The sequence below is a fragment of the Arvicola amphibius genome, chromosome 1, assembly GCF_903992535.2.
Source record: "Arvicola amphibius chromosome 1, mArvAmp1.2, whole genome shotgun sequence".
NCBI lineage: Eukaryota > Metazoa > Chordata > Mammalia > Rodentia > Cricetidae > Arvicola > Arvicola amphibius.
The window spans coordinates 151425871-151452947 of NC_052047.1; the positions used below are offsets into that span (position 1 = coordinate 151425871).

Here is a 27077-nt window from a genome sequence, read left to right on the forward strand (position 1 = left end):
GGTGTGGCTGGTTAGTAACTGTGGACTTCTCCAGCGGTCTCAGGTGTTACCTCTGACTCTGCGACCGCGCGGCTCTCGCGACCCACGAATGACCCAGCTCCAGTGTGCAGCGCCTGCCTTTCCTCAGGGTGTGGCTCCTTCCTTCCAGCCAGTGACCACAGACGAGCTTACTGCACAGGCGCAGCGTCTGCACCCACCCTCGCGCGCGTCCCCGTTCCGCGCGTCCAGCCCCGCGCGCCCTCACCGCCGTTTGCCGCGCGCCCCCTGGCGGCGCCGCTCCACCTCGCTCACCTCCGGTTCTAGCCCCGGCGGACCAGGCGCCCATGATCCCGGAGCTCTGCGGACCCCGGGCCGCGTCATCTGCGAGCTCTCCTGGCGCTTCGTCCCCGCTGGCCACAGCGGGATGGGCCTGAGTCCGACCGCCAGCGGGGAGTACGGGATCCGCCTCTCCAGGGTCCCATGGCCGCGCCCCAAATCCATCTGGAGAACCTCCAGTACCGGCTCAAGTGACACCCAATCTGCAACTGGACAGTTAGCCGTGCCCCACTCAGGTCTGCCCCGAAAATGGGGCCTTTCCCTCGAAGCCTTTCTGGGTGGTTCTTGCCCCAGCGAGTCGCCCCCCTGTCAGAAATGGTTTGGCAGTTATGCCTCTAGACAGCCCGCACCCTTTGTCCCCTTCAAGTTTTATGGAGGGCAAAGCAGGAGCTGGGCACAGTTCTAATTCTTTTTTTACTGTAGTTTTTGGAGACAAGGTCTTTCTTGCTATGCAGCCCTGGATGGCCTAGAATTCAGGCTGGCCTGGAACTCACAATGATGTGCCTACCTGGGCCTGCAGAGTGCTGGGATTAGAGGCATTCACCACCACACCTGGCTTTAGACACCATTCTAAAGCAAAACACCCAGTCCACTTTTGACTTGAGTTGGTCTTTCATGGGGTTCACTTCTTCCTGTATAGAAGGCAGTTGTGTATTAAATCACACCCCTTCCCTCCTGAATTAGAGTCAGCGAGATCTCAAGCACTATTGGTCCAGCTCCTGCCTAAGCGGCTCAGGCAAAGCTTCAAGTTGGAACAGGCCGGAAGCTGGCCGTGCCGGTAAGATTTAGTCTATAAAAACTGAACTGGGGTTTTGGGTACTAGCAGTTTTTTTTTTTTTTTTTTTTTTTTTTGAGATGTTGGTTTTAGATGTTCGTTCTGCAGAACAAATACTCCCCCAGGTGGTTTCTGCTTGAATCAGACTACAAAAAAAACAGTGAGTAGCACCGGGTAAAATTGAACTAGGCTGCAGACATGATGAAGGCTGTTGTCATACCAAGTGTTGAAGTTTTACTTACAAGGCCACTCTGCAGACTCTTGGAACTTGAGTGGGTTTGTAGGTGCACAAACGAACGAAAAATTCAGGAGACTTGTGCTTGGGCGTTAGGTTGGGTTGAGAAGAGGAGGTGTGAGACTTTTTGCACTGTATCATAATCTCTTACTGTCTTCTATGAAAATCGGCGTGTAAGTATCACTTGCTGATAAACGTTTGAGAAGAATAATGAACACGTTAGGAAAGCTGATCAGAGGGGAGGGAGAATGAAGAATAGAATTTATCTGGGAGTAAGCGCAAAGTACAATGCACAAGGTGGAAACCGAGAGTGTGTTCCAAGGGCATGGGCTAGAAGTATGTAGAGCTGAAAGAGGAGAATGGAAATTGCTGAGAATTGATTGTCTTTGGCCTCAGGTTTAATAAATAACGGCGGTGTTTAGGGACCAGCAGGAAGGGTGGGTAGGGCCAGTCCAAACTGAACCGTTGCTGGGCTGTGTCCCTGAGAACACTCTTTGTGGAATTACTCAGGATAGCTCGTGCCAGCAGTTCATGGCAGCACTCCCTCCTGCTATATTTTGTCTGAATTTGAGACCAGGGACTCTGAGGGTGACGCCTCTCACCTACACATTCAGCCTCTAACAGTTGTCAGAAAAGCAGCGATTGTACTGCACGAAAGCAAACGTCTTCAGGGAGTCAAGTCTGCAAGTGTGTCTCTTTCAATGACAAAACTGGAAGGTGTCTTAAAAGCACAGAGCTGAAGTGACTGGTCACACAGACTGCCCAACAGCTGTGGAATAATGTTGTTTACGATGTGATTGCAAAATCGTTTCTAGAGAGAAGTCGGTAATTAACTTGGAGATCACACCCAGCAAGAAGAGAACAGAGTTGATTCCAACACCCAAGTTGGAGATTGAAGGCAAACTGAAACATCCAGCAGCCGAGGTGCGTATCCCAAGAACTGACGGAATGAGTGTTTTACTCTCTTGGTGACTGCATACTGTTTTGTAATTTACTCTAGCTGTGTCTAATAAATATCTACACTGACTTGAGATATTGTTATGCATGTTCAAGTAGCTTTCCTGAGGTATATTTAGCCATATTTAATTTCTAGATGTTTAAAATATGCAGTTAGAGACCTTTTGATATGGTTAGAGCCTAAAAGAAAAGAGAAAACCGACAGCTCCGGGGAAGGAGCTGATATAAGATTATCCCTCAGGAGACCTTTATTAGGACAGGGAGCCTCACATCACGGGACGGGGCAGCATTGGGCCTTGTAGTGGGAGAGCCTCAGAGGAGACTGATCTTAGCAGCATAGTGGGGCCTTGGAGGCAGAGGGAGTGTTAAAGTATGCGTGTGTGCTTGTAGGGGGCAGGCTTCATATCATTTGATCTGCCCTGGCCTTGTCACTGTACCCAAGGGCATGGTGGCAGGTATCGGTAAAAACATGGCTTTATTCTGCAGCTCCAGAGGATAGGGTTGGTGGAGGGCTTCAAGGCCACAGAGTAGCATGCTTTCTTATCAACTCTGTATCAGAAAGGGAGAGTTACGGGGGGGGGGGCATGGTCTAGCAGAGAGAGAGAAAGGAAGGAGAGAGAGAGAGCAAGAAAAAAGAGGAGAGCGATAGGAAGAGAGAGAAGGGAGAGTGAGAAGGAGAGAGAGAGAAGGAGGGAGAGAGAGGAGGGAGAGAGAGGGAGAGAGAAAAAGAGGAGAGAGCGAGAGGGAGAGAGAGAAGGAGGGAAAAAATGAGAGGGAGAGAGAGATAGAAGAGAGAGAGAGGGGGGGAGAGAGAGAGAGAGCGCGCGAGAGCTCACATGCACCAGCAAGGGAGTCTGTGATCTCACAAATACATGTATACAGTGTGAAGCTTTTGCCACAATTGAGACAGCATGTCCATCAAACATGTTTTTTAAAAATGCCTGTTTATAATCCCTTCCCGTCACCAGCATGCCTCTGTCTCCAAGAAGCAGCCGGTCTGCCTTCTGCCAGCTATAGATTACTTTGCATTTTCTAGAGACTTGGCAAGTACGGTCATAGTATGTATGTATGTATATGTATGTATTGTGTGTGGGTATACAGGCTTCTGTGGGGGCCAGAGGACAACTTGAAGAAGCTGGTTCTCTCCTTCTGCCATGTGGATTCCAGATCAAACTCAGCTTGTCAGGCTTGGTGGCACTGTCTTTTACCCAGTGAGTGATTTTTCTAGTACTCTAGCAGTGGTTAGTGAGATGTTCAGGGTCTGCTGGAGACTCCAGCTGTAACAGTTACTACTGGCTTTCACGATGACCTTGTAATCTTGTTTACATGTTAAATGATCCCTTTAGCAGAAGAATAGTCCTAATAACCACAGGTTTTACTTTCTCATTACATAACAGAACAGTGTCTGTTGAGTCTGAAGATCAATTATTTAGGGCCATAGAAATGTCAGCCATTCTTTCATTTTCATAGGAGAATTCCAAGCTCTCCTTAAAGGTTCTTTTCAGAGGGCACTGAAAACAGTTCTCTCAGATGCTTCCAAGGACTGATTTATAGTGAATAGGATGAGTTGGTAATCGTTATGAATCTTCTTAATGCCTTTGTATTGCACAAGACAAACGTTCTCAGCTGAGCACTTAACATCAGGTTTGTTTTTCAGTAAGTTTTATGGGGCAGAAAGTTCGTGCTGCCTCTGTAGCTGCAGGGTGGTCATTGCTTTTAACACTTACGATTCCCCTGAAAAAGTTACCAAGACTTGTGCTTTGAAGGCGAGTTCCAGTATTTGAGGTGACATCATGAACAAATGTCAGGACCTTGTAATTCCATATGACGAGCAAACTGGGGTCAGAGTAGAGGAAAGCTAGGTGGCACTGAGCAGCGTGGCAAGGAGTCCACGGCCTGGCTTCTCTGCAGTGCTTTGCCCAAGAGTCCAGAAGTCCTCAGAGTCTTCCATGCCCCTTAGCAGAACAGAAGAAAATACAAAGGCATGCAACCACTACATAAGCTGTACGGCCATCAGCTCCCCGTGCAGGCCTTGTATGACGTTCACACATAGTTTCACTCAGGATCCTGCTTAGAGAGTTGTGACAAAGACTTGCTGTGACCTGTCACTTCAAAGCCCGTTTTCGTCTGAACATGAGTCTGTGTCCCCAAGGTGTCTCGATGGGATGCTTGTGACCTGTTCCCAGTGTCACTTAACCTTTCCAGGTCATTGTGAAGTCTCCATCCTTTCCCAGGTCACCCATCAATTAAATCCGAGTTCTGTTGCTTTTACCGTGCTGGCTTACCTATCACTTATACAGCAGGGGTGAATTAATGCCAAGAGAGAAGAGGAAGTAGATGCATCATCGTGGTGTCCTAGCATGTGAGGTACACCAGCTTCTTTGCTGTTTCTGTTTAAAAATATATCTCTGCTCTTTAAGAATTTAATGCATGTATACAATATCTTTTGGTAATAGCCACATTTTTTTTTTAAAAAACACTGAATCCAATTAGCACTGCTGGTCTGTGCACATGTATAGATCCATCCACGGAAGCGTGGGCAACCTGCTGGGGGCCATATTCCTGACAGATGCTTGCTGGGGGGAAGGCTAACCAGCTCTTTCCCCGAAATGAAGTCTTGAGGTTTGCTGGACATAGATGTGGTCCCGCCTCTACCCCCGATCTTTTCATTTCCTGTTTCCATGTATCTGCTCCCTGTTTATGCCCTGCTCACTCTGTGCAGGTGTCTCAGGTGTCTGGAGAGTCCTCATGATTGTCTGCCTCCAGCGAACCTAAGTTTTTTTTTTTTTTTTTTTTTTTTTTTTTTGTTTCCTTAGGGCTTTTGTCATAGATTTCCAGGACTGTCCCTCTCTGCTCTTGTAAACCTAGCGTACCTGTGCTCCTATAGTATAGATGTGTGCATCCCCTCCAAAATTCACATGTTGAAGTTCTAACCCTCAGTGTGGTTGTTAAAGAGGGTTAAGGTTAAATGAGGCCATGGGGTGAGGTTCTGAGTTACCATAATTGGTGTTTTTTTAAAAAATAAATCCCAGGGAGCCTTCTTTCTCTTTACCTTCACCCCCATCCTCTGTGAGAGCACACATAGGGAAAGTCACATGGGCACAGGTGAGGTGGTAGCTACTGTAAGCTGAAAGAAGGGATCTCAGAATGACACCTGCCTTGCCGCACCTGGTCTGGAGAATTCTGAAGAACTTAACATGTGCTAAGGCATCCTGTCAGTGGAGTTGGGTCATGTCAGCTTAAGCAGACAATTGCAAAGCGCACAGCTCTTTCCTTGAGATAGACCCTCGTCTCTCCGTCTGGAGTCTGGGCACTGGCCTAGACTAGTGAGCTCCCCAGAACATCACCCTTCCACACTGTCCCCACACTCCCAGCCCAGGCTGCCCCAGCCAAAGCTTTCTTGGTTACGACTGAGTTGGAATCATCTCGTCCCTCCAATCAAAACTCAGCATTGAGTGTCTGAAAGACTGACCTACCAACATCTCATACTTGATCTGAAATCAACCAAACTCCCATCCAACAGAGGCAGGCTTGACTCTTATCAGACACGCAACTAGCAAAAGGAGCCCACAAGTCCAAGTCACATGAGAAACAATATGAAAGGCCAAGACAATGTGCCCTCTCCTGCCCACATCCTCTAGTCCTGTAGAAATGCCCCCTCCCATGAGAATTACTGAGATGAACCCCAGGGCACAGAATTTAAAAGAACAGTCAGGAGTGTGATCAAAGAATTCGAGGAGTTTAAAGAAGACACTAACACCTCTGTGAACTTGAAGATCATAGGAATACACTCCCGAGTGATGCCCAGGAAAAAAAAAAAACACAAACTCATGACTGAATAAAACAAAGACAACCCAGGATCTAAAAACCGAATTCATAAAGAGAGAAACATACCAAAGAGAACTCAAGCTGAAATGAAGATTTGATGGAAAAGCTGAAGGCCCTACCCCCTCTCACTGTGCTTTTGATTTCAAACCCTCCTGCTGGCGTGTCCAGGACCCCTTGGCTGCTGACTGACTTTCTCTGTTGTCTTCATCTCTCTGCCAGAGCCTCACAGCCAGGCCTTTTATGCATGCTGCTGTCTTTCCTTCTGGGAAAGGCCCTCTTGAGTTCCTTGCCTCTAATAACCGGTGGGCCTTGTCTGCCCACCACCCTGTCTCTGGTTTCTTACCTTCCATCTCCTGTATAAGAAAGGTCCTCACCTTCACCCACCTGCTGAAGTGATCTTCCACAACTTTCTTCTTCTTGCCTTTGAGATCTCAATCCGTATCTTGTATGAGATTGCTCCTGACTGAACATGTGACACAGAATAGCTCACTGGTCACTGTCTGCTGTATCACTCACTCTGTCAGTGGGATTGCAAAAGGTTTTTATGATTGCTATTACGTAAACACCAAGAAGGATTCATCAAAGGAGCTGGGCAGCTCTGCACTCTTTGGCGTATATGTGTGTGCTGTTCGTGCTTGCTTGTATACACAGGAACACTGTCCTGCTCCAAGGACGGTGTCACTGCCAGCCCTATACAGAAGTTTCTGTTTATGCTTTTTCTTACCAGGTTACTAACAGGAGGGCAGCCTATACACACAGGTATGTGGGCAAGAGCGACTTGTGTCCCAGCTGGGGTAGAACAAGGAGGTACAAGATTTCACCGTAGTCCTCAGAATACAAGAAATGCAAGGTTTAGAAGTTGTTTGTTTCTAGCATTTTTTTCCCATTTACTATTTTGGGACCACAGTGGATGGCTATAGATAGTTGAAGCTGCAGAAGGTAACGTGAGGACAAGAGAGGACTGCTCATATGCAAATTCCTTTGTGTCCTGTTAATGCTTCAGCCTCCAGGCTTTATGACTGAGGTGTCACCTCGGTTAGGGGGAGGGTGTGGAGTATGTTCCCATCATTCCCATAAATACACATGCACAGGTTTGGCCTCAGAGGGAATAAGAAGTTTTTCTGGAGTCAAGTGTGTGGGATCCTGGTATGGAAACACAGACTCAGGTTTCCCAAACACCGTGTTCTACTGAGGAAGAGCTTACATGAGGTTTTATTAGTTGCCAAAGAAAGAAAAGAATACATCTCCCAGATAGTGGTAGGGCCCTTGAGCAAAGCTGGGAACATTCTCCAACAGGTTTCAGTTGCTGTCTGTGACAGTCTCAGCATTTGGATTGGGGAAGGCTAGTGTTCTGTTAAGAGTAAATTGTGAGATTTTGATAAAAGAATGTTAGGTCAGACACAGCGCTGGACAGTGGGTAGCTTTCAAAGAGACTGAAAATATCCCAAGATAATTTTACTCTAATTTACATTCTAAGTCTCCATAACCATGAAGCTTCCTCATTTGGCCTTGTAGAATCCTTAACACAGATGCAGCTTCCCCCCTCTCTCCCACACTCCCGCCCACATCCTCCATCGCTCTGTCTGTCTCTTTTGGAAGCTTCCTCTCACAGTCCTAAGTGATGATTTTCTTCTCTCAGGCGCCCATGGCTGCTCTGGTGTCTGGTCACATACCACTGAAGAGTCGGCGTGTCTTGCATTTGGATCCTCTACAGTCGAAAGTGACACTCCTATTTTGTGGTCGGGCTCTCACCACCTGCCCCAGGCAGGGACAAACTTTCCACCCACGTCCTTGCTCTATGCCTACTTGATTTATGATGCTTTCAGGGTCTGGGCACCTTACAGATGACTGATTTTTCTCTCTGGGTGCCTGTTTCTGGGAGAAGGGCCAGATCTGGGTTGCATCCTATGCAAAGGGAATAAACAGCAGATGGCTGAAGGGGTTTGAAATTACAGTGGATTCCTGAGTGGGGTGGAGTCAAAGTCAGGGTAAGGTACCAAGAAATTGAACACTGGAGTGTTGGTTGGTGTTGGAGGCCTCTGGAAGGTAGATGTGAGTTCCTGCTTTTCACCAAAAACTGGAGAATGAGAGAATATGGAGAGAGGATGATGGGACCTTGCATTCAGTGTCAATAACTCAGATGACTCTCAAGTCTGTGGTGAATGCCATTTAGTTTTCTACTTTGCTAGACTGCCTAGTGACAAATTTGCAAATGAAAGCATCTCCCCCAAGCTCAAGAAAACTTATTGGTTGATGAGCGTGAGGGCTTCCTTGCCTATATCTATGTGTGCCACACGCATGCAGTGCCTGTCTAGGCCAGAGGAGTATGTTAGAGACCCTGAACTGGAGTTGTAGGTGGTTGTAAGCTGCCATGTAAATGCTGGGAACCAAACCTGCGTCTTCTGGAAGGATGGGGAGTGCGCTGAACCACCAAGCCATTTCCCCAGCTCTTCAAGACAATGCCTTCACGCTTTCAGGTTTCCTCTCTCCTTTCTGACTCCCTGTTTCTTAGGCCACAAGGTTTATTCATCATCCTCCATGCTTGAAGTGGCTCGTTTTCTGGTGTAGACTTGGTCAGTGTGCGCTGTCCTGTTGGCATCTGGGCATCTGTTCCAGGAAAGGTCTTTTGGACTCCTTACTGCTTACTGCCATGGTATTGTGTCACCAATGTGAATGCAACAATCTGGTTGCCTGGAAAGTTGTGGTGTTTTTGTCGGTAGGGAAGTCGGCTCCCAGAGAGAGCATCTATGGCACCTACTGGCTCAATAGTCTGGATAGAGGGAAGGGGAAGTGTCATTGGGCGGGACTCTCAGATCCTCAGGTCTGTGCTTGGGTACAGTGATATTGAGCCGGTGGGTGGTTCAGAGGTAACACCATAGCTTACCTGGGGAGGTGCTGTGGACAGACTCAGAAAAACCTGCCCCACACCACCATCATCAGCCTCCTACCCTGATCAGGACCAGAGACAGCAGAGGTTGATTGTGTTGGCCTCCCATGCCTGTCTTTATATATGTGCTCATTCATCTGTTGGTGACATGGTGGCCTCCTCCCTCCCTTCTCCTTTTATTGCTCCCTCCTCTCCCCTCCCCTTCTTCCACTGTCTTCTCACCCCCTCTCCCCGTCTTCTACTTCTTCCCCCTCTTCTTCCTCTTTTCTGTACAGTGCCAAGACTTAGATTTAATGGCCTTTAGGCTGTGTTATCAATGAGAATGGGCCCAAAATGTATTCTGTATTACACACACACACACACACACACACACACACACACACACACACACACACGATAGTATGGCCTTAGCTTAGTATATATATATATATATATATATATGTATATATATATATATTTACTTATACTTAGCTTATATTTACTTATATTTATACTTAGCTTAATACATATATATATATATATATATATATCCATTCAAGTACATTGGATCCAATAAGTTCTCTTATTTATATGCAAAGTGAAAAATAGAAAATCCATGAATTAGCAACTTGTATAGGATTAAAAGCAATTCAATTCTTCACCTGCATATGTGTATGAAAGTTTTGAACTCATGTTGATTTTTTTAAAAGATGAATATAAAAAATATTAGAAATCTATACTTCCTTACTGACATTTAAAAACACTGTTGTCTGGGCTTGAAAGATGGCTCAGGGGTTGAGAGCACTTGCTCTTGTAGAGGACCCAGGTTCATTTTCCAGAGCCCATACTAGATGACTCACAACTGCCTGTAACACTCTAGTTGCAGGAGACCCAGGTCCCTCTTCTGGCCTCTCCATACCTCCGGATCATCTCGTACACACTGTTCTCACAGCTCTTATTCACTCTTCACGCTCCTCACTTCATACCCCCTTGCTCCCTTCCTGAGCTTTAGGAAGGGGTTACATCTGCACATCTCTCTTTCTGTCCTAGAACCAAGGAAAATGAAATCCATTTATGTGTGTGGTTTATTATATTTTTTATTTTTGAGATTATAATATAATCACATAATTTCTCCCTTCTCTCTCCTCCCTTAAGCCCTTCCATGTACCGCTCCTGCTCTTTCAAATTCATGGCCTCTTTTTCTTTAATTCTTGTTATAGAGATGTATAGATACTCATTCATAACTATATAAACACAATCTGCTTAATCTGTATAGTGTAACTTGTATGTACGTTTTCAGGGCTGACCATTTGGGACTGCATAGTGAATTCTCTTGGGTGCTCTTCCCTGGGGAAGAGGCGTTCTCTCTATCACAACATTCCTCAGTTGCTGTAGTTCTTTGTCTGGGCTGAGGTTTCTGGGGTTTTCCCCTTCTGCATTAGTTTGTCTATTGCTGCCCTCTTTGTTCAGGTCCTGTTTAAGCAGCCACGCTGGTGAGACTTTATGATTCTGAGCATCAGGTGCAGGACCTGTGTTGTAGATGAATCTGTTGGGACAGGGCTCTACAACTCTACATTTTAATCAGTTGTGGCTTCCTTCTGTTGAAAAGATAACTTTCCTCAGTGAGGGATGAGAACACTTATCTGTGGGTATAATTATATTTAGAATGTGGTTAGTGATTATACTGGTTTAGCAAATTGGCAGTTGTAGGGTTTCATTGAAGATCTGACTTGAAAGCCTCCTCCCTGAAAAGGATTGCTTTTCATTGTACCAGAAGGCACCACACAAGCTTTTAAATGAGGGAAGCCACCAACAGTCTTAACCAGCTATGATGCCTATGAGCCATAGTAATGTACATCGTATGATAATCCTAGGGGTCTAATAGTGGCTGGCACACACACCTTGGAGGTAACCAACAACTCTTGTTGTAAGAAGAGGCAGCTTGTTTGTTCCCAGCTGCTCAGCCCCAAAATAACCACACAGAAACTGTATTAATTAAATCAATGCTTGGCCCATTAGCTCTAGCTTCTTATTGGCTAACTCTTACATCTTAATTTAACCCATTTCTAGTAATCTGTGTATTGCCACGTGGCTATGGCTAACTGGGTAAAGTTCCATCTGGCTCCAGCGGGGCTACATGACTTCTCTCTGGCTCTGCCTCCTTTCTCCCAGCATTCAGTTTAGTTTTCCCTATCTACCTCTGCTCTACCCTACCACAGGTCCAAAACAACTTCTTTATTAACTAATGGCATTCACAGTATACAGAGGGGAATCCCACATCAAACTCTGTAATTGGACTTAAGGGGAGGTAATGGATCTTGAAATCCATTTTTATGGGATCTTTTTAAAAAAAATTCCCCTTTTATTAAAAATAGATTCTTTTCTCATGTACTCTATCCTAATTACAATTTTCCTTCCCTCTGCTCCTCCCAGTTCCTTCCCACCTTCCCTCCCATCTGGATCCACTCCCTTTTGGTCTCTCATTAGAAAAGAACAGGCTTCTAAGGGATAATAACAAAATATAATAAAATATAGTAAGATAAAACAAAGTCCCCAAACCTATCACATGGAAAGTTGGACAAGGCAAACCAACAAAAGGAAAACAAATCCAAGAGAAGGCGCTGAAGCAGAGACCCATTCTTTCCCACACTCAGGAGGCCAATAAAAACACTAAACCGAAAGCAATACTACACACGCAGAGGAAGAACCTGTTCTGCGTGCTGGAATGTGGAATGTTCCAGCCTTGATGCAGGGGAGGAGCTTGGTCCTGCCTCAGCTTGGTGTGCCATGCCTTTCTGAACACACACACACACACACACACACACACACACACGACCTGGTTGGTGCAGGCCTGTGTTGGCCCTGTGCTTGCTGCGTCAGTCTCTGTGAGTTCATATGATCTTTGCTCAGCTGATCTAGAGGGCTTCGTTTTCCTGTTGTCCTCCATACCCCCTGGCTCTTACCTGCTTTCTTCCTCTTTCCCGAGGTTCCCTGAACTCGGAGGGGAGGCATTTGATGGAGACCTTGAATTCCATTTTTAAGTTTACCACGGAGTCGGCTTTCTGGATTTGAAGCCTGGTTTGGGCTGCCTTCTAGTGGCCAGCACTTGTCATAGCGTTTCCCCTTCAGTCAGAAAAGGAGAGCTGGCTCTGTTAGGAACTGTAGCATGATTAAGACTATCCCAGCCTGAAGGTCAGAAAAGCCATCCATCCAGCCACTGGCTCTTTCCTCTACCTCAGAATGAGACTGTGTCCTAGAGTTTTTTCCTGTCATTTTAGGTTCCCCTCTAGGGCTGGGATTAAAGGCGTGGCCCACTACCTCCCACTCCCCACGGTTTCTCTGGCAAACTAGTGTGGCTACTGGAACTAAAGGTGTGTGTTACCACTGCCTGGTCTGTAGGCAAGCTTTATTTACTAAAATACAAATGAAATATCCTTTCAAGGAACTGACTGGGATAGACTCTCTGGGTCTTGCTAGCTCTTTGTATCCTTTAGCTTCAGTTTCTCTGGTGAAGTATAGTGGTATAGACTGTGTGCCTTGTGCTAGAAAAAGGAATTCTTCCAGTGAGTGGGGTTTGTGGGACAGATGCCCAGGTCTCGGCTCATCCTCTTCCCACAAAGCCAAAGCTCGGAGGAACTGCCCAGATAGTGTGTTAAAGGCCCTGAAAATCTGACTGAAAGCTTGCAACACACTGCGGGCATTTCTTTTTAATTAAAAAAAGTCATTAATTTTATTTTATGTGTATGGTTGTTTTACCTGCTTGTAAGTCTGTGTACCTGGTATTTGAGGTCAGAAGAGGGCATTGGATCCCCTGAAACTGGAGTTATGATGGTCGTGAGTATCTGTGTGGGTGCTGGGAGTTGAAGCTGGGTTCTCTGCAAGAACCAAGTGTTCTTAACTGCTGAGCCATTTCTCCAGCCCTGTGAACAAAGTATTTTTAATAAAAGATGTTATTTTTATGTATATGATTGTCTGCATGTATGTTGATGCCCTTGTAAGTGCTTCATGCACCGGGATGCCAGAAGAAGGAACTGGAGTTAGAGACAGTTGTGGGTTACCATGTGGATGCTGGGAACTGGACCTGGATCATTGAAAGAGCAGTGAGTGCTCTTAATTGCTGAGCCATCTCTCCAGCTCTCACACTGAGAAATATTAAAATTCAGGATGGACTCTGGATCTCAGACCCTCTGAAAGGACAGTGAAGTCTTCACAGTGCCCTGGCTGGCTGGGGTACTAGAGGGTCTGTTGACCGTGGCAGCAGAGGGAGCACAATATGGGTGATTCCGTTGCCAGTGGTGCTGCCGAAGGCAATGGTTATTTCAGTGGCACAGATGCATGGCCCAGGGTTACAGTACTGACTGGGGTAAGCAGTAGCCAAACTAGCCAACCAGAACTGTACTGTGAGGGATAGCTGAAGAAGACCTTGAGAAGGCCACATCTCAGCTGCACTGGAAGGTGTGTGCAAGGCTGGCACACGCATTCAGGGGGACCCAGGACCCTGGTGAGTCTGTTACTGAGTACAGAGAGCAGAAGTTGACACACACTTAAGCACTTCTGTAACTTTGAGTGAATTCTCCAAGTCGTGTGGAGACCCATCCAGAAAAGACAAAGCTTTTCTGGCTTAAGGTGTGGCCACAGTCGTGGGTGGACCATTGGGTGATGCTGAGCTCAGAAGCCAGGCTTAACAGAAACAAGATGCTGGGGAGAAGAAATCTTAAGTAGATACAGAAATGGTCTGTGTGGGTCACTAAACTATCAATAACAACCTGTAGCCCTTGGTGAGGAGGAGAATCAGAAGCCAGAAAAGGGAAAATGGATGGAACTAAAAATCATCGTGTGAAGCGAAACAAGCCAGACTTAGAAAGATGAATCATGTACCACGTTTCATATGCAAAACCTAGATTTAAAACTCTCTCTCTCTCTCTCTCTCTCTCTCTCTCTCTCTCTCTCTCTCTCTCTCTCTCTCTCCCCTCTTTCTCTGTGTGTGTGTTTGTGTGTGTGTGTGTGCGTGTGTAAGAGATCTTAAGGGGAGACGAGGGCAATGGATGCAGGTATGAAAAAGCAGAAGTTGGGACTGACTTAGTGGAAGGAAAAGACCCAGCCTGGGGGCAGGAGAGGGACTGGGCAAAAGGAACAAATGAGAATAGATGTTTGAAGAAGTGTCAGATACCCTGGAATTGGGGCTGCAGTTGTGAGTCACCTGATGTGGGTGCTGGGAACCAAATCCAGGTCCTCTGCTAGAGCAGATGGCTGAGCATCTCTCCAGCTCCTCTGTCCGAATTCTTGTTCTGGTAAAGCAGTGGTTGAGAAACACATATTTTTGTGATAAGGAGCATGTTGAATTATCGTGGGTTGATAAATACCAGGCTAGCTGCAAGATAGAGCAATTGCATTTTTCTTTATTAGAAGGGGCAAACTCACGAAACAGGAACGAGAAGTTCAAGCTCAGCTGTGTAGCGTGGGAACCACAGAGAGAGAGAGAGAGAGAGAGAGAGAGAGAGAGAGAGAGAGAGAGAGAGAGAGAGAGAGAGAGAGAGAGAGAACCCTGGGTTGCCAGGTGCTTTTCTCCAGGTCCCAGAAAGCCACACCCTAACCTGGTCCCACCCCTTAAAGTTCATTAGCTTACAGAGATTTCCCATCACCTTTCCCTTTTGTCTAAATAAGAGAGTACCAAACCCAATGCAAAACTATATACATTAGGAACAGATATCAAGTATAAAGTTAGGGTTGCAGCCAACATAAACAATATTAAGCAAGGAACATATGCTAAATGTTTAATAAACATTCTATTCTAAAGAGTCTAGAATATGGCTTGGCTAAATCATAAGAGGAAGAATATGGAAATGGCTTGGCTAAATCATAAGAGGAAGGTAACTAAGACTATTTAATCTTCAACCCCATCGAAGGCCTGAGAAGGGAGATAATATTACTTGAGTAGGCAGGAAGTGTAGTCAAACAGCTTCCAAAGCCAGCAGTATATGACAGAGACAATCACCCAAAGTCTCATTTGCAATATTGAAGCAACCAACTTTGGCTAAGGCCTAGTGTAACTGACAGACCATTTTCAGAGGCAGGAAATTTTTCAGAACCATCTTACCCTGTCTTGGCAAGGTTTGGCAGTCCTTTTCCTTGTGTCCTGCTTGTCCAGACCAGGTACCATGTGCTTTGTCAGTGGTCAAGGCATTGCCAGTTCCTTGGCCAAAGACCAATTGTGCCAAGAAGAAAACAAACTACAAGTGGAGTGTCTTCGGTGCTCAACATTCTCTCGGGAACATTTCGGGGTTGAGCAGCTGGTAACAAACAAGTGGCCTCCTACAACAGGAGCTGTATAATGCAAGGGGGATAGGAACATCCGGTAGCTCACACCTCTCTTGACTCTGACTTCCTAGTCTGGGCAGCAGTGAGCAAGCCCCTCTCTCCCAGGACCACCCCCTGACACACTTAGGGGATAGGTAGGCCGTCCAGGAAAAAGAGCTTAGGTTAGAAATCTTATGTTGAAGTAGCCATCAATCTGCTTACAGGGAAGGGCAGTTCAGGCACCCTCTCCACTACTGCTTAGATTCTTAGCTGTGGTCATCCTTGTGGATTCCTGGGAATTTCCCTAGTACCAGGTTTCTTGCTAACCCCATAATGGGTCCCTCAATCAAGATATCTCTTTCCTTGCTCTCCGTCTCTGTTCCTCCCCCAACTCGACCTTCATGATCTCTCATGTTCTCCTCCCTCCTCCCTCCCCTTCTTACTCCCCCTTCCCCACACTTGCAACTTACTCAGGGGATCTTGTCTATTTTTCCTTTCCAGGGGGAATCCGTGTATGTCTCTCTTAGAGTCCTTGTTTCCTGGCTTCTCTGGGGTTGTGGACTGTAGGCTGGTTATCTGTCATCATAGAACCTTCATCCAGTAATTCATGGAAACAGATGCAGAGATCCACAGCTAAGCACCGGGCCAAGCTCCTAGAGTTTAGTCATAGAGAGGGAGGAGCGATATTACGAGCTAAGGCATCAAGATCATGATGGGGAAACAAACAGAAACAGATGACCCGAGCTAGCTCACTGACTCTGGACTGACAGCTGGGGAGCCTGAACTAGGCCCTCTGAATGTTTTGTGACAGTTGTGTGACTTGGGCAGTTTGTGGGGCCTCTGGCTGTGTTTGAACTATTTATTTATTCCTAGTGTTTGAACTGGCTTTTTAGAGCCCATTCCCTATGGAGGGATACCTTGCTCAGCCTAGATACAGAGAGGAGGGCTTGGTCCTTCCTCAAATGACCTGACAGACCTTGTTGACTCGCCATGGGAGGTCTTACCCTCTCTGAGGAATGGATGGGGGGTAGGGTAGGGAGAAGGTGGAGGGAGCAGGAGGAGGGGGGGGGGAGAGGAAACTGGGATTAATATGTAAAATAAAAAGAAATCTTATGTTAAAGAGCCCGTTACTGGAATAGAAAGGATAAAGGAATTTTGGTGATTGCAGGAAATCAATTATTGGGGAAGCTTACTGGGTACACATCAGGGTACATGTGTGTTATGTGTACATGGCACCGCAGGCATTTGTGTAATGTCAGCAGGCACACATATGCTGCACACATGTGTACATATACACACGCACACACACATGCACACACATGTGCATGCACACACACTCGTATTCACTCATCTGCCCAATTGCCCTTCACCTTCCTTTGCACATTTCCCCAGACACACCAGTGAACATCCTTAATATTTAAGTGTTATAAACTGTTCCAGACTGATATGCACCCTTAATGCCCAGCACAGCAATAGTTGGCATGGATTAAGTGACCAATACATATTTTTACTTCTATTATTAACTTTTTTTGATATTCTGAGATGGTCTCTCTATGTAACCCCAGCTATCCTGGAATTCACTATGTCAGTACTTCTTAACTTCCCTAATGCTTCCACCCTTATTATAGATCCTCATGTTGTAGTGACCCCCAACCATAAAGTTATTTTTTTGCTATTTCATAACTTTAATTTTGCTATGTTATGAATCACAATGTAAATATCTGATATGCAGATGGTCTTAGGCAACCCCTGTGAAAGGATCGTTTGACCCCCAAAGCGTCACAACTCACAGGTTGAGAACAGCTGCACTCTGTACACCAGGCTGGCCTTGAACTCACAGGGTTCCACCTGCCTTTGCCTCCTGAATGCTGGGATTAAAGACATGTACCACCACACCCAACTTGTATTAAAAATAATAATAAATTTGGTGTGTGTTCATGTGTATGTGTGTGTTCATGTGGTGTGTGTTCATGTTCACATGTATGTGTGTGTGTGTGCCACAGTGCATATGTGAAGATCAGAGGACAAACCTGTGTTCTCTCCTTTCACTGTATGTGTTCTGGGGTTGAGCTCAGGTCATGTGGCTTAGGGACAAGTACCTTAACTCGATGAGCCACCTCACTGGCCACTAATAAATAATTTTTAATGACCTGGATGCTCCTCATGTTTTTATTTTTGAGACAGAGTTTCTTTGCGTTGCCTTGGCTGTCCTAGAACTGGCTCTGTAGACCAGGCTAGCCCCAGACTCACAGAGATCCGCCTGCCTCTGCTTTCTGAATGCTGGGATGAAAGGCGTGTGCTCCTCATATTTGTAATGTTGTACTTACCCTTCATGGACATGTTCATTCTCTTCCTGAAGTGCACGCATGCGTGCACACACGCACATTAATACACACTCACACATTCACAACCCCAGTTGGCCTCCAATGCTTTCACATGCTCACACACACACTCACAATTCACACACATACTTATACTCATACCACCCCACCCCTTATAGTTGCACACTCAAAACTCACACATATTTACCCTCACACCTACTCACACACATATAGACACCCAGACACACTCACACATATACACATTCACACACACACAGACACAGAAGCACATACAGACCTTGTGAGGTGAGCATTCTTTCTCCTCTGGGCCTCTTTGAGAGACAGTGAATCAGCATTCTGGGTCCAGTCAGGGGGCAGGAGCCACACAGTAGGTTGAACTGGAGGAGTTTTAAGTTTTGTCTGTGAAGTGTGGGGACTGTAGGGCCTCTCAGGACTGAGGGAACGTCCTCAGGGAAGGACACACTTGGGAGAGGTTCAGACTTCGTTGGAGAGTTGTGATTGTTATAGTAAGGCTGCTTGTTTGTTCCTGGCTACTCAGCCCTGAAATAACCACACAGAAACTGTACTAATTAATCACTGCTTGGCCCATTAGCTGTAGCTTCTTATTGGCTAACTCTTACATATTAATTTAACCCATCTTCGTATTTTATACTTTACCACGAGGCTCGTGGCCTGCTGGCAAGGTTTCAGCGTGTCTGTCTCTGGCAACGGTTCCATGGCTTCTCCTCTTACTCAGCCTTCCTTCTCCCAGCATTCAGTTTAGTTTTCCCCACCTAGCTCTGTTCTACCCTATCAGGCCAAGCCAGTTTCTTTATTAAGCAATGGTATTCACAGCATACAGAGGGGAATCCCGCATCATGTGATTGAAGTCATCTGATAACAGGTTCCCTGGTGATTCTGCTAGTGAGCCACCTAGGGGACTTGCAGAGGGAGTCAGACTGTCAGTAAGGGTGGCAGGCCTTTAGACACTGGTCATGACATCAGACATGCTGCAGAGAGCTCTGCCCCAGGCCAGGACTGCAAGGTGGATGGTGCTGAGGATTCTGAGCCAAGGCAGTACACACCCTGGTAGTGACCAGCATCCTGTCTGTCCACCCCTGACGCTGCACAAGGCTCCTTCCTCTTGCAGTGATTCTCCAGCACCCACTACTTTGAAAGCTTAATATGCTTGCTCCCAAAGAGAAGTGACAGGAGTTACAGCACATGCCACAGGGACTGCAGGGAATGCGTTGGTGCATTCAGAGCAGAGAGTCCACACACTGATCACCAACTCAGACAACCTGGTATTATGTCAGGGAAGGGCACATCTAGGTCTTCTGGTGAAGAGGGTTCAGGTTGGATTTCTGTCAAGTGATGGGCCACAGTGAGGTGACCTACATACAGGCTGAGCTGTGGCTCTGGAATTCCTTGGACACGTTCAGTTTATCTTTCTCTTTCTTCCTATCATAGGACAAACCAAGACCCAGACCCGGAGACCTCATTGAGATTTTTCGAATTGGCTATGAACATTGGGCCATCTACGTAGAAGATGATTGTGTGGTCCACCTGGCTCCCCCAAGTAAGAGTGGACGCTCTATTGAGATACTGCTATGGAAGTTAGCAAAATCAACAGAAGGCTGGCCACTCACTGTGGTATTCAGTCACTGCCTTTTAGCACCAACATTCCTGGACATTTATTTATTAGTGATCACCAAGTATCCAGCGTTAAGAATGACAGGGGAGTAGAGTGTCCCTAAAGTCCCCTTCGACCTCTGTTTCTGATGTCAATCATTTAGCATCCTTCCTAATGTTTCTAAGGACACCGCGGAGGGCAGAAGCTCCCATGTCACTTGTTTCCTATTTTTCCTAACTGCTGCTTCCCCCTTCCTTGTCATCGTTTGTCACCTTCCTGCCTCTGTCTTCCTGATATTCCAGTGTGCTCTCGGCTGCCTTACCCTAAATGCTCACCTGGTCCTTATTGCATGTCTTACGGTTTTGGTTGGGCGTGGGGACTCATTAAAGAGAAGTGGGGATTTGGTGAGGGACCAGATGGTGAAAACAGGGGGAGATTGCAGAGGACTGTGAGACAACTTACAATCGAACAGTGGCCGTCTCAGGGTTCTGGTCCTGGGAGTGCAGTGGGGAGTGGGGGAGGGGTGATTTGATGTCTTTCAAAGTGTCCCATGTAGCTCTTGCTGGCTCAAAATGGAGTCACAGAAGAGTACTGCCAAGGTCTTTGATTTGCAGCTTTGATTCCTGTGGGCTTTCCCTTGGGCTCCATCCCTGACCTTGGCAGGACCTTCTGCAGAGCAGGGTCCTTTTCCTCTTCTCTTTTCAACCCCATCCGCTTCCTGTCTCCATTCTCTGTCTAGGAGCCTAATCAAAGAGGCGAGGGGGAGGATCTGGGGGGAGCTGAGGGAGGAAAAAGAAGATGATCAAAATACATTGTATGAAATCTTCAAAGGATAAGTAAAAACACCGAAACATGGTATAGAAAAGCCGTCTCCACCTTTTCCTGCAGCCTGTGTCCAGACACCCTGCTTGTATAGCTAAAGAGATGGTTAGCAGTGGCTCCCGCCCCCACTAGCTCCTTCTCTAAGGTAAATTCTGTCATCTCTGTGCCTGTTCATGCTGACAGTGGTCCCATAATGCTCCTCTCTCTGTGGCCACTGCAGGGACAAAGTAGGGCTGTTAATGGAGTTAAATTAATTTTTGTGAAATCAGTAGGTTTTCTTGGGACACATAGGAATAGAATAAGGGACTTTTAAATTTTTTAAATTATTTTATTCTTTTTGCTCTTGGAAATCTTAGAGACACATGTACTGTGTGCAACCGTCCAGGTGGCTCCTGTGGAAAAATAGTCTTTTAAAATGTCTTGTCCTTAATTGATACAATAATGGTAAATGTTTGTGAGAGACAGTATGATTCAGAGTGCTGTGCGATGTGCAATGACCACACACAGGTGGTTAGCATATCCATCTCCTCTAATGTTTTTTTTTCTTTGTATGTGTAAGTGCATATAATGGTCTCTGTGTGTATGCATGTTTTCTTGCGCTCACATGTGGAGGCCTGAAATGTCATCATTATAAATGGAGGCAGAGTTTTTCTTTTGTCCTGATTGTCCAATCCCAAATAAACACACAGAAACTTATATTAATTACAAAATGCTTGGCCAATAGCTCAGTCTTATTACAAACTAGCTCTTATATTTAAATTAACCCATTTCTATTAATCTATATATTTCCATGTGGCTCATGGCTTTACCTGTCCTCTAGTGTAGGCAGAGGTTACTTGTTTGTTTCCTGGCTGTCCAGGCCTAAAATAATCACACAGAAACTGTATTAATTGCAACACTGCTTGGCCAATAGCTTATGCATATTTCTAGCTAACTCTTATATCTTAAATTAACCCATTTCTGTTAATTAGTATATCGCCATGTGGTTGTGGCCTAATGGTAATGTTCCGTCTGTCTCCTGTGGTGGCTACATGGCATCTCGTTGACTCCACCTACTCTCTCTCTACATCTCTGTTTGGATTTTCTGCCTGGCTTTACTCTGTTAAGCCATTGGCCAAAAGCTACTTCTTTATTAACCAGTGGGAATAAAACACAATCACAGCATACAGAGGGGAATACCACATTACTCTAACATCTTGCTTCTTGGGCAGCTCACGGGCATCTCTCTCAACTCTGCCCTCCTTATCCCAGTCCTCAGTTTGTACACTTAACTTTATCCTGCCTTTCTATAGGCCAAACAGCTTTGTTATTAACCAACAAGAGTAATACATATTCACAGCATAAGAAGGATTACCCTACAGCACACCATGCCAACAGACACCTTGATATCAGGTGTCTTTCTTGATCACTCTCTCTCTGGACCTTTCAGCTTACCAATTTTGGGATAGCTCTGGGGGGTCTTCATTTCTCCCTCCCAAGGATTGGGGTTACAGATGGCCTCCATTCTTGCCAGGCTTTCCCGTGTGTTCTGAGGATATAAACTTTTATTTACATGCTTGTGGGCAAATGCTCTATCCACTAAGCAGCCCCCAGACCTATCATTTCTTTTAGATGAGAATACTGAAAATCATCTCTTGTAGGTGGTATTTAATGTCTACCCATGTGACCTCAGACAGGTTCCTGACCCTCTTAGAGTTTCTATGTCTTCTAAACACTGAGTGTGAGAGAATGTAGCACCTTTAAACATTTCTTTTCCCCAAAGCTCCCGAGTCCCTCCTTGGTGGTAATGAACACCACCGGATCTGAGTGGATGGTGGTAGAACAGGCACCAGAGATCCAAATACTTCACTATCCCCTTGCAGAGGAAGGCATGTTATAGGACCACTGTTATCATGCACATCACAGAGCCTTATCCGGGGGTGACACAGAGGGTGGAGATTACTGACATATGCTTGGGAAACAAGACTCAGCTTCTAAGAAAGGCTGGGCCAGTGCAGTCTAGTCCAGGGCTGTGTGATAAAGCATTTTCAGAGTTACTAACGAGAGATTCTTCTGTAGGTGAACAGAGCGTGTAACTCAGGACAGAAGATTTCTTGGGTGGGGCCTGCCTCGGTTGGTTTTGTGCTTCCTGCACAAGCATGAGATTCTGAGTAGAGATCCCCAGTGCTCATGAAAAATCTGTGTATGGCAGAGACAGGTGATTCCAGAGTCCATTGGCCAGCCTGTCTAGCCAATAGGTGAGCTCTTGGAGAGCTGGAGAGTGATTAAGGAAGATAACTGACCTTGACTTCTGGCCTCTACACAGACATCCACACCAACGTACATGTGCACACCCTCTCATCCACATGTGCATCCCCTCCAGTCATCCCCAAGAAAAGCATCTCTCAGGAAAGTTGGTCCTCTATGGTACATTTAATCCAATTTCTTCTCCTCTGCAATGCTTTAAATCGATGGTTTTGATAGAGAACTTCACGGGAAGTGGCTTACGAAAGGTCTTAGGGAGAGCTGGTATATCCTGACCCCTTACTCCTTGTTCCCCAGGTGAGGAGTTTGAGGTGGGCAGCATCACGTCTATCTTCAGCAACCGTGCTGTGGTGAAGTACAGCCGACTGGAGGATGTGCTGCATGGCTGCTCTTGGAAGATCAACAACAAGCTGGATGGGACATACCTGCCCCTCCCGGTGGACAAGATCATCCAGCGCACAAAACACATGATCAACAAGATAGTGCAGTATAGCCTGATTGATGGGAACTGTGAGCACTTTGTCAACGACCTTAGATACGGTGTGCCCAGGAGCCAGCAGGTGCGTCCTGAGCGCCCCCAGTGGCTCCTCGCTGTGCTTTGTTGGGCTTTGTTGGACTACCTTTGGTGCTAGGCATAGGTGTGCAATCTTCCAGCTCTTGTCTTATTACCTGCCTAGCTCAGACAGGCCAGTGATAACATACAACACATGTGAAAGAGCCCGGAAGCCCAAATATCTGTAACAATTTAAGCTGCTCTCAATAATAGTTGACCTTTACTAAAAAAGTTTTATGAGCAGAGGGAATGTGCAGCTCCTTTTAGATATGTAAAATAATTTTAAAAACCCAAAGGATTAAAGGTAGGACATCATTTTTTGTTTTTGCTTCGCCTGTGATTTTTATCTTCCCTGCACAGAGTGGGGTCAAATCTCCCTGTTATTTGCCTCTCAGAGCATGCTCCCTTCCCCTCTGTCTACTTTGTTTTCCTGCATCCTCCTCTCTACTCTGTATCCTTGGCTTGCCTGGGCTCTGTTCTTGTGAGACCTTGTACTAGAAGCTTGGTGGGCTGTAGTATAAAGGATCTCCCATCCCATGAGCAGTTGCCTGCAAATAAAGGGCACAATAAGAGGTCCTTTGAAGACATGTGTGCCCAGGAGCCACGAGATTGAGCTAAGTGTGAATACCGATTCACGTGCAGTTGTGCCCAGGTGAGTTTCCCTCCCTGGCTTTCAGAGTCCCTTTTTGAATGAGCTCCTCAGTGGCTTCAGCCTATCCTATGGAGAGAACCCCTTGCATCATGCACTACTCTGGAGGCAGATCCTATGTTGAACGGCTCCTGGGGAAGAAAAAGGCCAGAGGTTCCATGGCCAGGGGAAAGGGAGCCTGTCTTGCCCTGAGTGCCTGTCTTCAGATGCCTCCTTTGCTGGGTCTCTGGAAACTTTAGGGATGTTGGAGATGCAGGATAGCATAAGTGGTCCCCTCCTATAGGAAAAGACTCTTGGACGGCTGGGTCCTGAAGGAGATGGGAGGGGTAGGAGCTGAGGTGTGCGCCAGCCTGAGATTGGTACCCACTGTCCCACGAACCACTGTGCTTTTCAGGTGGAGCATGCCCTGGTGGAGGGAGCGAAGGCTGCAGGTGCTGTCATCTCTGCAGTGGTGGATAGCATGAGACCCAAGTCTATAACTGCTTGAAGCTGCTGCGGAGTCCGAGCGCAGGAAGGGCCACTGACAGCGGCAGAGCAAACGTGCACCTTTCTTCCCTTTCGCCTTCCTCGCTCAGTGGCCCTGTTTAAGAAGACTGTGAGTGTCCGGGAGACTGGAGCTGTCCACTGTAGCTGGTGCAGACCCTCACACGCTCAGCAGGGGAGGAACTGATAACGGGTTGTGAATCTTGTTGTGTGCCAGGCACTGTTGGGGCCATTTCATGTTTGTTTAATCTTATGCCTTTGTTTGTTTCTAAGGCCAAGTTCATTCTGTGGCAGTGGGAAATCATCAGAAACATTTTGGAAACTCCTTTTGAACATTTCCAGAAATGAAGACCTCTCCCCAGGGTTCTTTCTAGTGTCCTTAGATGTCTCTACCTTCTTCTGCTTATCCCAGTCCTGGAATAAATGTCAGAGCCAACTGTGCCTTAATCTGACTGGAGAGGTGGCTCAGTGGTTAAGTGCACTTGCTGCTCCTGTAGAGGACCTCAGTTTGGTTCCCAGCACCATGGTGGTGGCTCACAACAACTTTTAACTCTAGTATTGTCCTCTGGCCTCTGTATGTGCCAATGCATACCCACACACAGACACAAATACATTCACATGCTTAAAATTAAAAGAATTAATTATATATTATATATTGTCTTTTTAACAACCTCAGCTACCTTCTCAGCACCATCCTGGACACTCTCCTGTCTGAACACGCCATCTGTCAAACAAACTAGTCCATAATGCTTCAGTTCATTTTCACTCAGGCTCTCAGACATGGGCAGGATGAAGCCAGATCCTTGTCCCAAATCTGACACAAATGGTGCCCAGCTCAGTTCCTGATAGAGTCCTTGGAGCCAGGAATTTTCCCTCAGCATTCTCCTCTTCTATGATCCCATCAGAACTGATCATTAAGTTCTACTTCCAGCTTCTAAGGATTTTCTAACCCCCAATTCCAAACTCCCACATTCTAGCTGTAGAACACTTCAAAAGATGGGAAGAGCCACATGGCGAGTTTTTTCACAGCAGGGAGCCCACTCTTGGTACCGGTTTCTGTCTTAGAGTCTGTTCTTGTTACTTGCTAAAATACCCAGACAAGAGCAACTCAACCAGAGCAATTGTGAACTTACTTATTTGACAATCCCAGGTCACGATCCTCCAGGACTAGGAAGCACGTGTGAGGAACTTGAGGGAGCCAGGCACGTTATGTCTGCAGTCAGAATAGAAGAACAGTGAATGGGTGTGCGGTTGCTGCTCAGTCCTCCTTCCTTTGTCCAGTCCAGAGCTAGCCTGTAAAATGGCCCTGGCCTCATTCAGGGTGGATTGTCCTGAACTCAGTTAAGATCATCCCTTCCAGCCATGCTCAGAGACCCATCTCCTAGGTCATTCTAGATTTTGTCAAGTTGTCAGTTTACCCTGACCATCACATGTGTCAACTTTGCTCCTCACAATTTAAAAATGTTCAGTTAAAAGCATAACCAATGATACTATTAAAAACTTATAATTTTAATGCCAGAAAAATTGAAATTTCCATTCTGACTGATTTCAGATGACTATTCGAAACATGTAAGTCCACTGATCTCCACTGTGTGAGTGAAATAGTAATTTTGATGGAAGATCTGAAATTGTTCCTGTGGATTTTACTCTGTGGAGAGCTGAAGTCACCCAGAAAAGCAGAGATGGTTTCTCCCATGGCTCCGGAAGTGCCTGGAAAATATGGAGGACTCAGACAGCATGCATCCGCAAGATGGATCCCTCAGTGTGTTCCAGAGAGCTTTCAGGCTGCTTGCTCAGGGGCCTTTCTCCTGTCGGAAGGGAACAGACACAGTGGAACACTTTGGTGTTTGTCCTCCATCCCTTTCTCAGCAGCCCAAACTTGATACCTCAGGAGCCTGGGCTTGTTTCTTTCCCAGCAGCCTGTGTACTGTGCATGGCCACCCTGGACACCTGTAGTCAGGCAAGCCTCCACTTCTGCGCATCATGACTAGCAAGAAGCCAGTCCCCACGCTTCCCCAACACCTGGAAGATCAGCTGGGCTCCCAGTAGTTCTCCTTTAGTCTCTTACTCATGGTAGTATCTGTGTTGGGACTTCCTTCGAAACAGAAGCTAAGCACCAGGCCTCTGCAAGCACACCGCCTTTAGCTTTAAACACTGTCATGTTTTAGTGGACTCCTTAACGATTCTGAACTCTCGGACCACATTGATGTCTAATAAGCAAACAGGGATTTCTTTGATTTAAAAACAGCTCTCCCACCATAAAGTGTTTAGTGACTCTAATAAGTGAACTCAGCCACCTCTTGCTCATTGCTCTGGCTCTCTGGTGTGAACTCCGTGGGCCAAGTACATCATCTATTATGTTCCCTCATCTATTAAAAAAAAACCACACAATTTGAGAGTGTGCCAGATTCCACGTGCCAGCTGCTTTGTATTTGTCAGCCTATAAGCAGTGGTTCAGGGCACCCGGGTGCCAGACCACTGGCATTCTGAGTCAGGAGGATGAAGACACATGGGGCCATAGACCACTTTCTGGACAGCAGTCCCTTCTACTTCCAAGCTGTCTGTAAGGCCATGAGCTCTGGGATTCACACCTTACACCTTCAAGACGAGGAGGTGAGACTTTATTAAAGCTTTTTGTAAGAAACAAACAAAAAAAAAACTTGTAGCAGTTTTTGCATTGTAGACTAGAAATTGAAATCCCTGCTTTGAGGAGACCTGTCGTGTCGCCGCTCTGAGTGGGAATGCGTCTCCGTTGGTGGTAGGGAGGGCGAGGGAAGGGGGAGAGAGAAGGGGAGGCCCGAGGGAAAGTGACCTGAATGTGAATGTTTCTAAGATCCAACATTGGAAGGTGAGGTAGGCCCAGTGGAGGGGCTGGTTCACCTGGCATGTCCCATGACAAATCACAGACATGGGATATGCACTCGTGGTTAGGGAGGAGCAATATCAGTGATGCATGAGTCAGCAGATGCTGCAATCTGAATGTTTTACCTATTGATAGCCTGACTTCAGGATGTCGTGGAGCTGTTATAGTCATGGGAAGATGTGGGAGAATGGTAGTGAAGAACATGTCAGCCAGGCATGCCATGCACGCACACGCAT

General features: G+C 46.4%; 1 protein-coding gene across 1 annotated transcript; it reads left to right on the plus strand.

Moving 5' to 3' along the window:
• The first annotated feature begins 388 nt into the window (after nucleotides 1-388).
• Nucleotides 389-26468, plus strand: Plaat5 (phospholipase A and acyltransferase 5). The gene is made up of 7 exons (XM_038347821.1): nucleotides 389-551; nucleotides 1000-1093; nucleotides 2141-2249; nucleotides 19065-19173; nucleotides 22591-22853; nucleotides 23890-24090; nucleotides 25531-26468. The coding sequence occupies exons 1-6, from the start codon at nucleotides 404-406 to the stop codon at nucleotides 23980-23982; spliced, it is 816 nt and encodes a 271-aa protein (XP_038203749.1). The 5' UTR covers nucleotides 389-403; the 3' UTR covers nucleotides 23983-24090; nucleotides 25531-26468.
• Nucleotides 26469-27077: the final 609 nt, after the last annotated feature.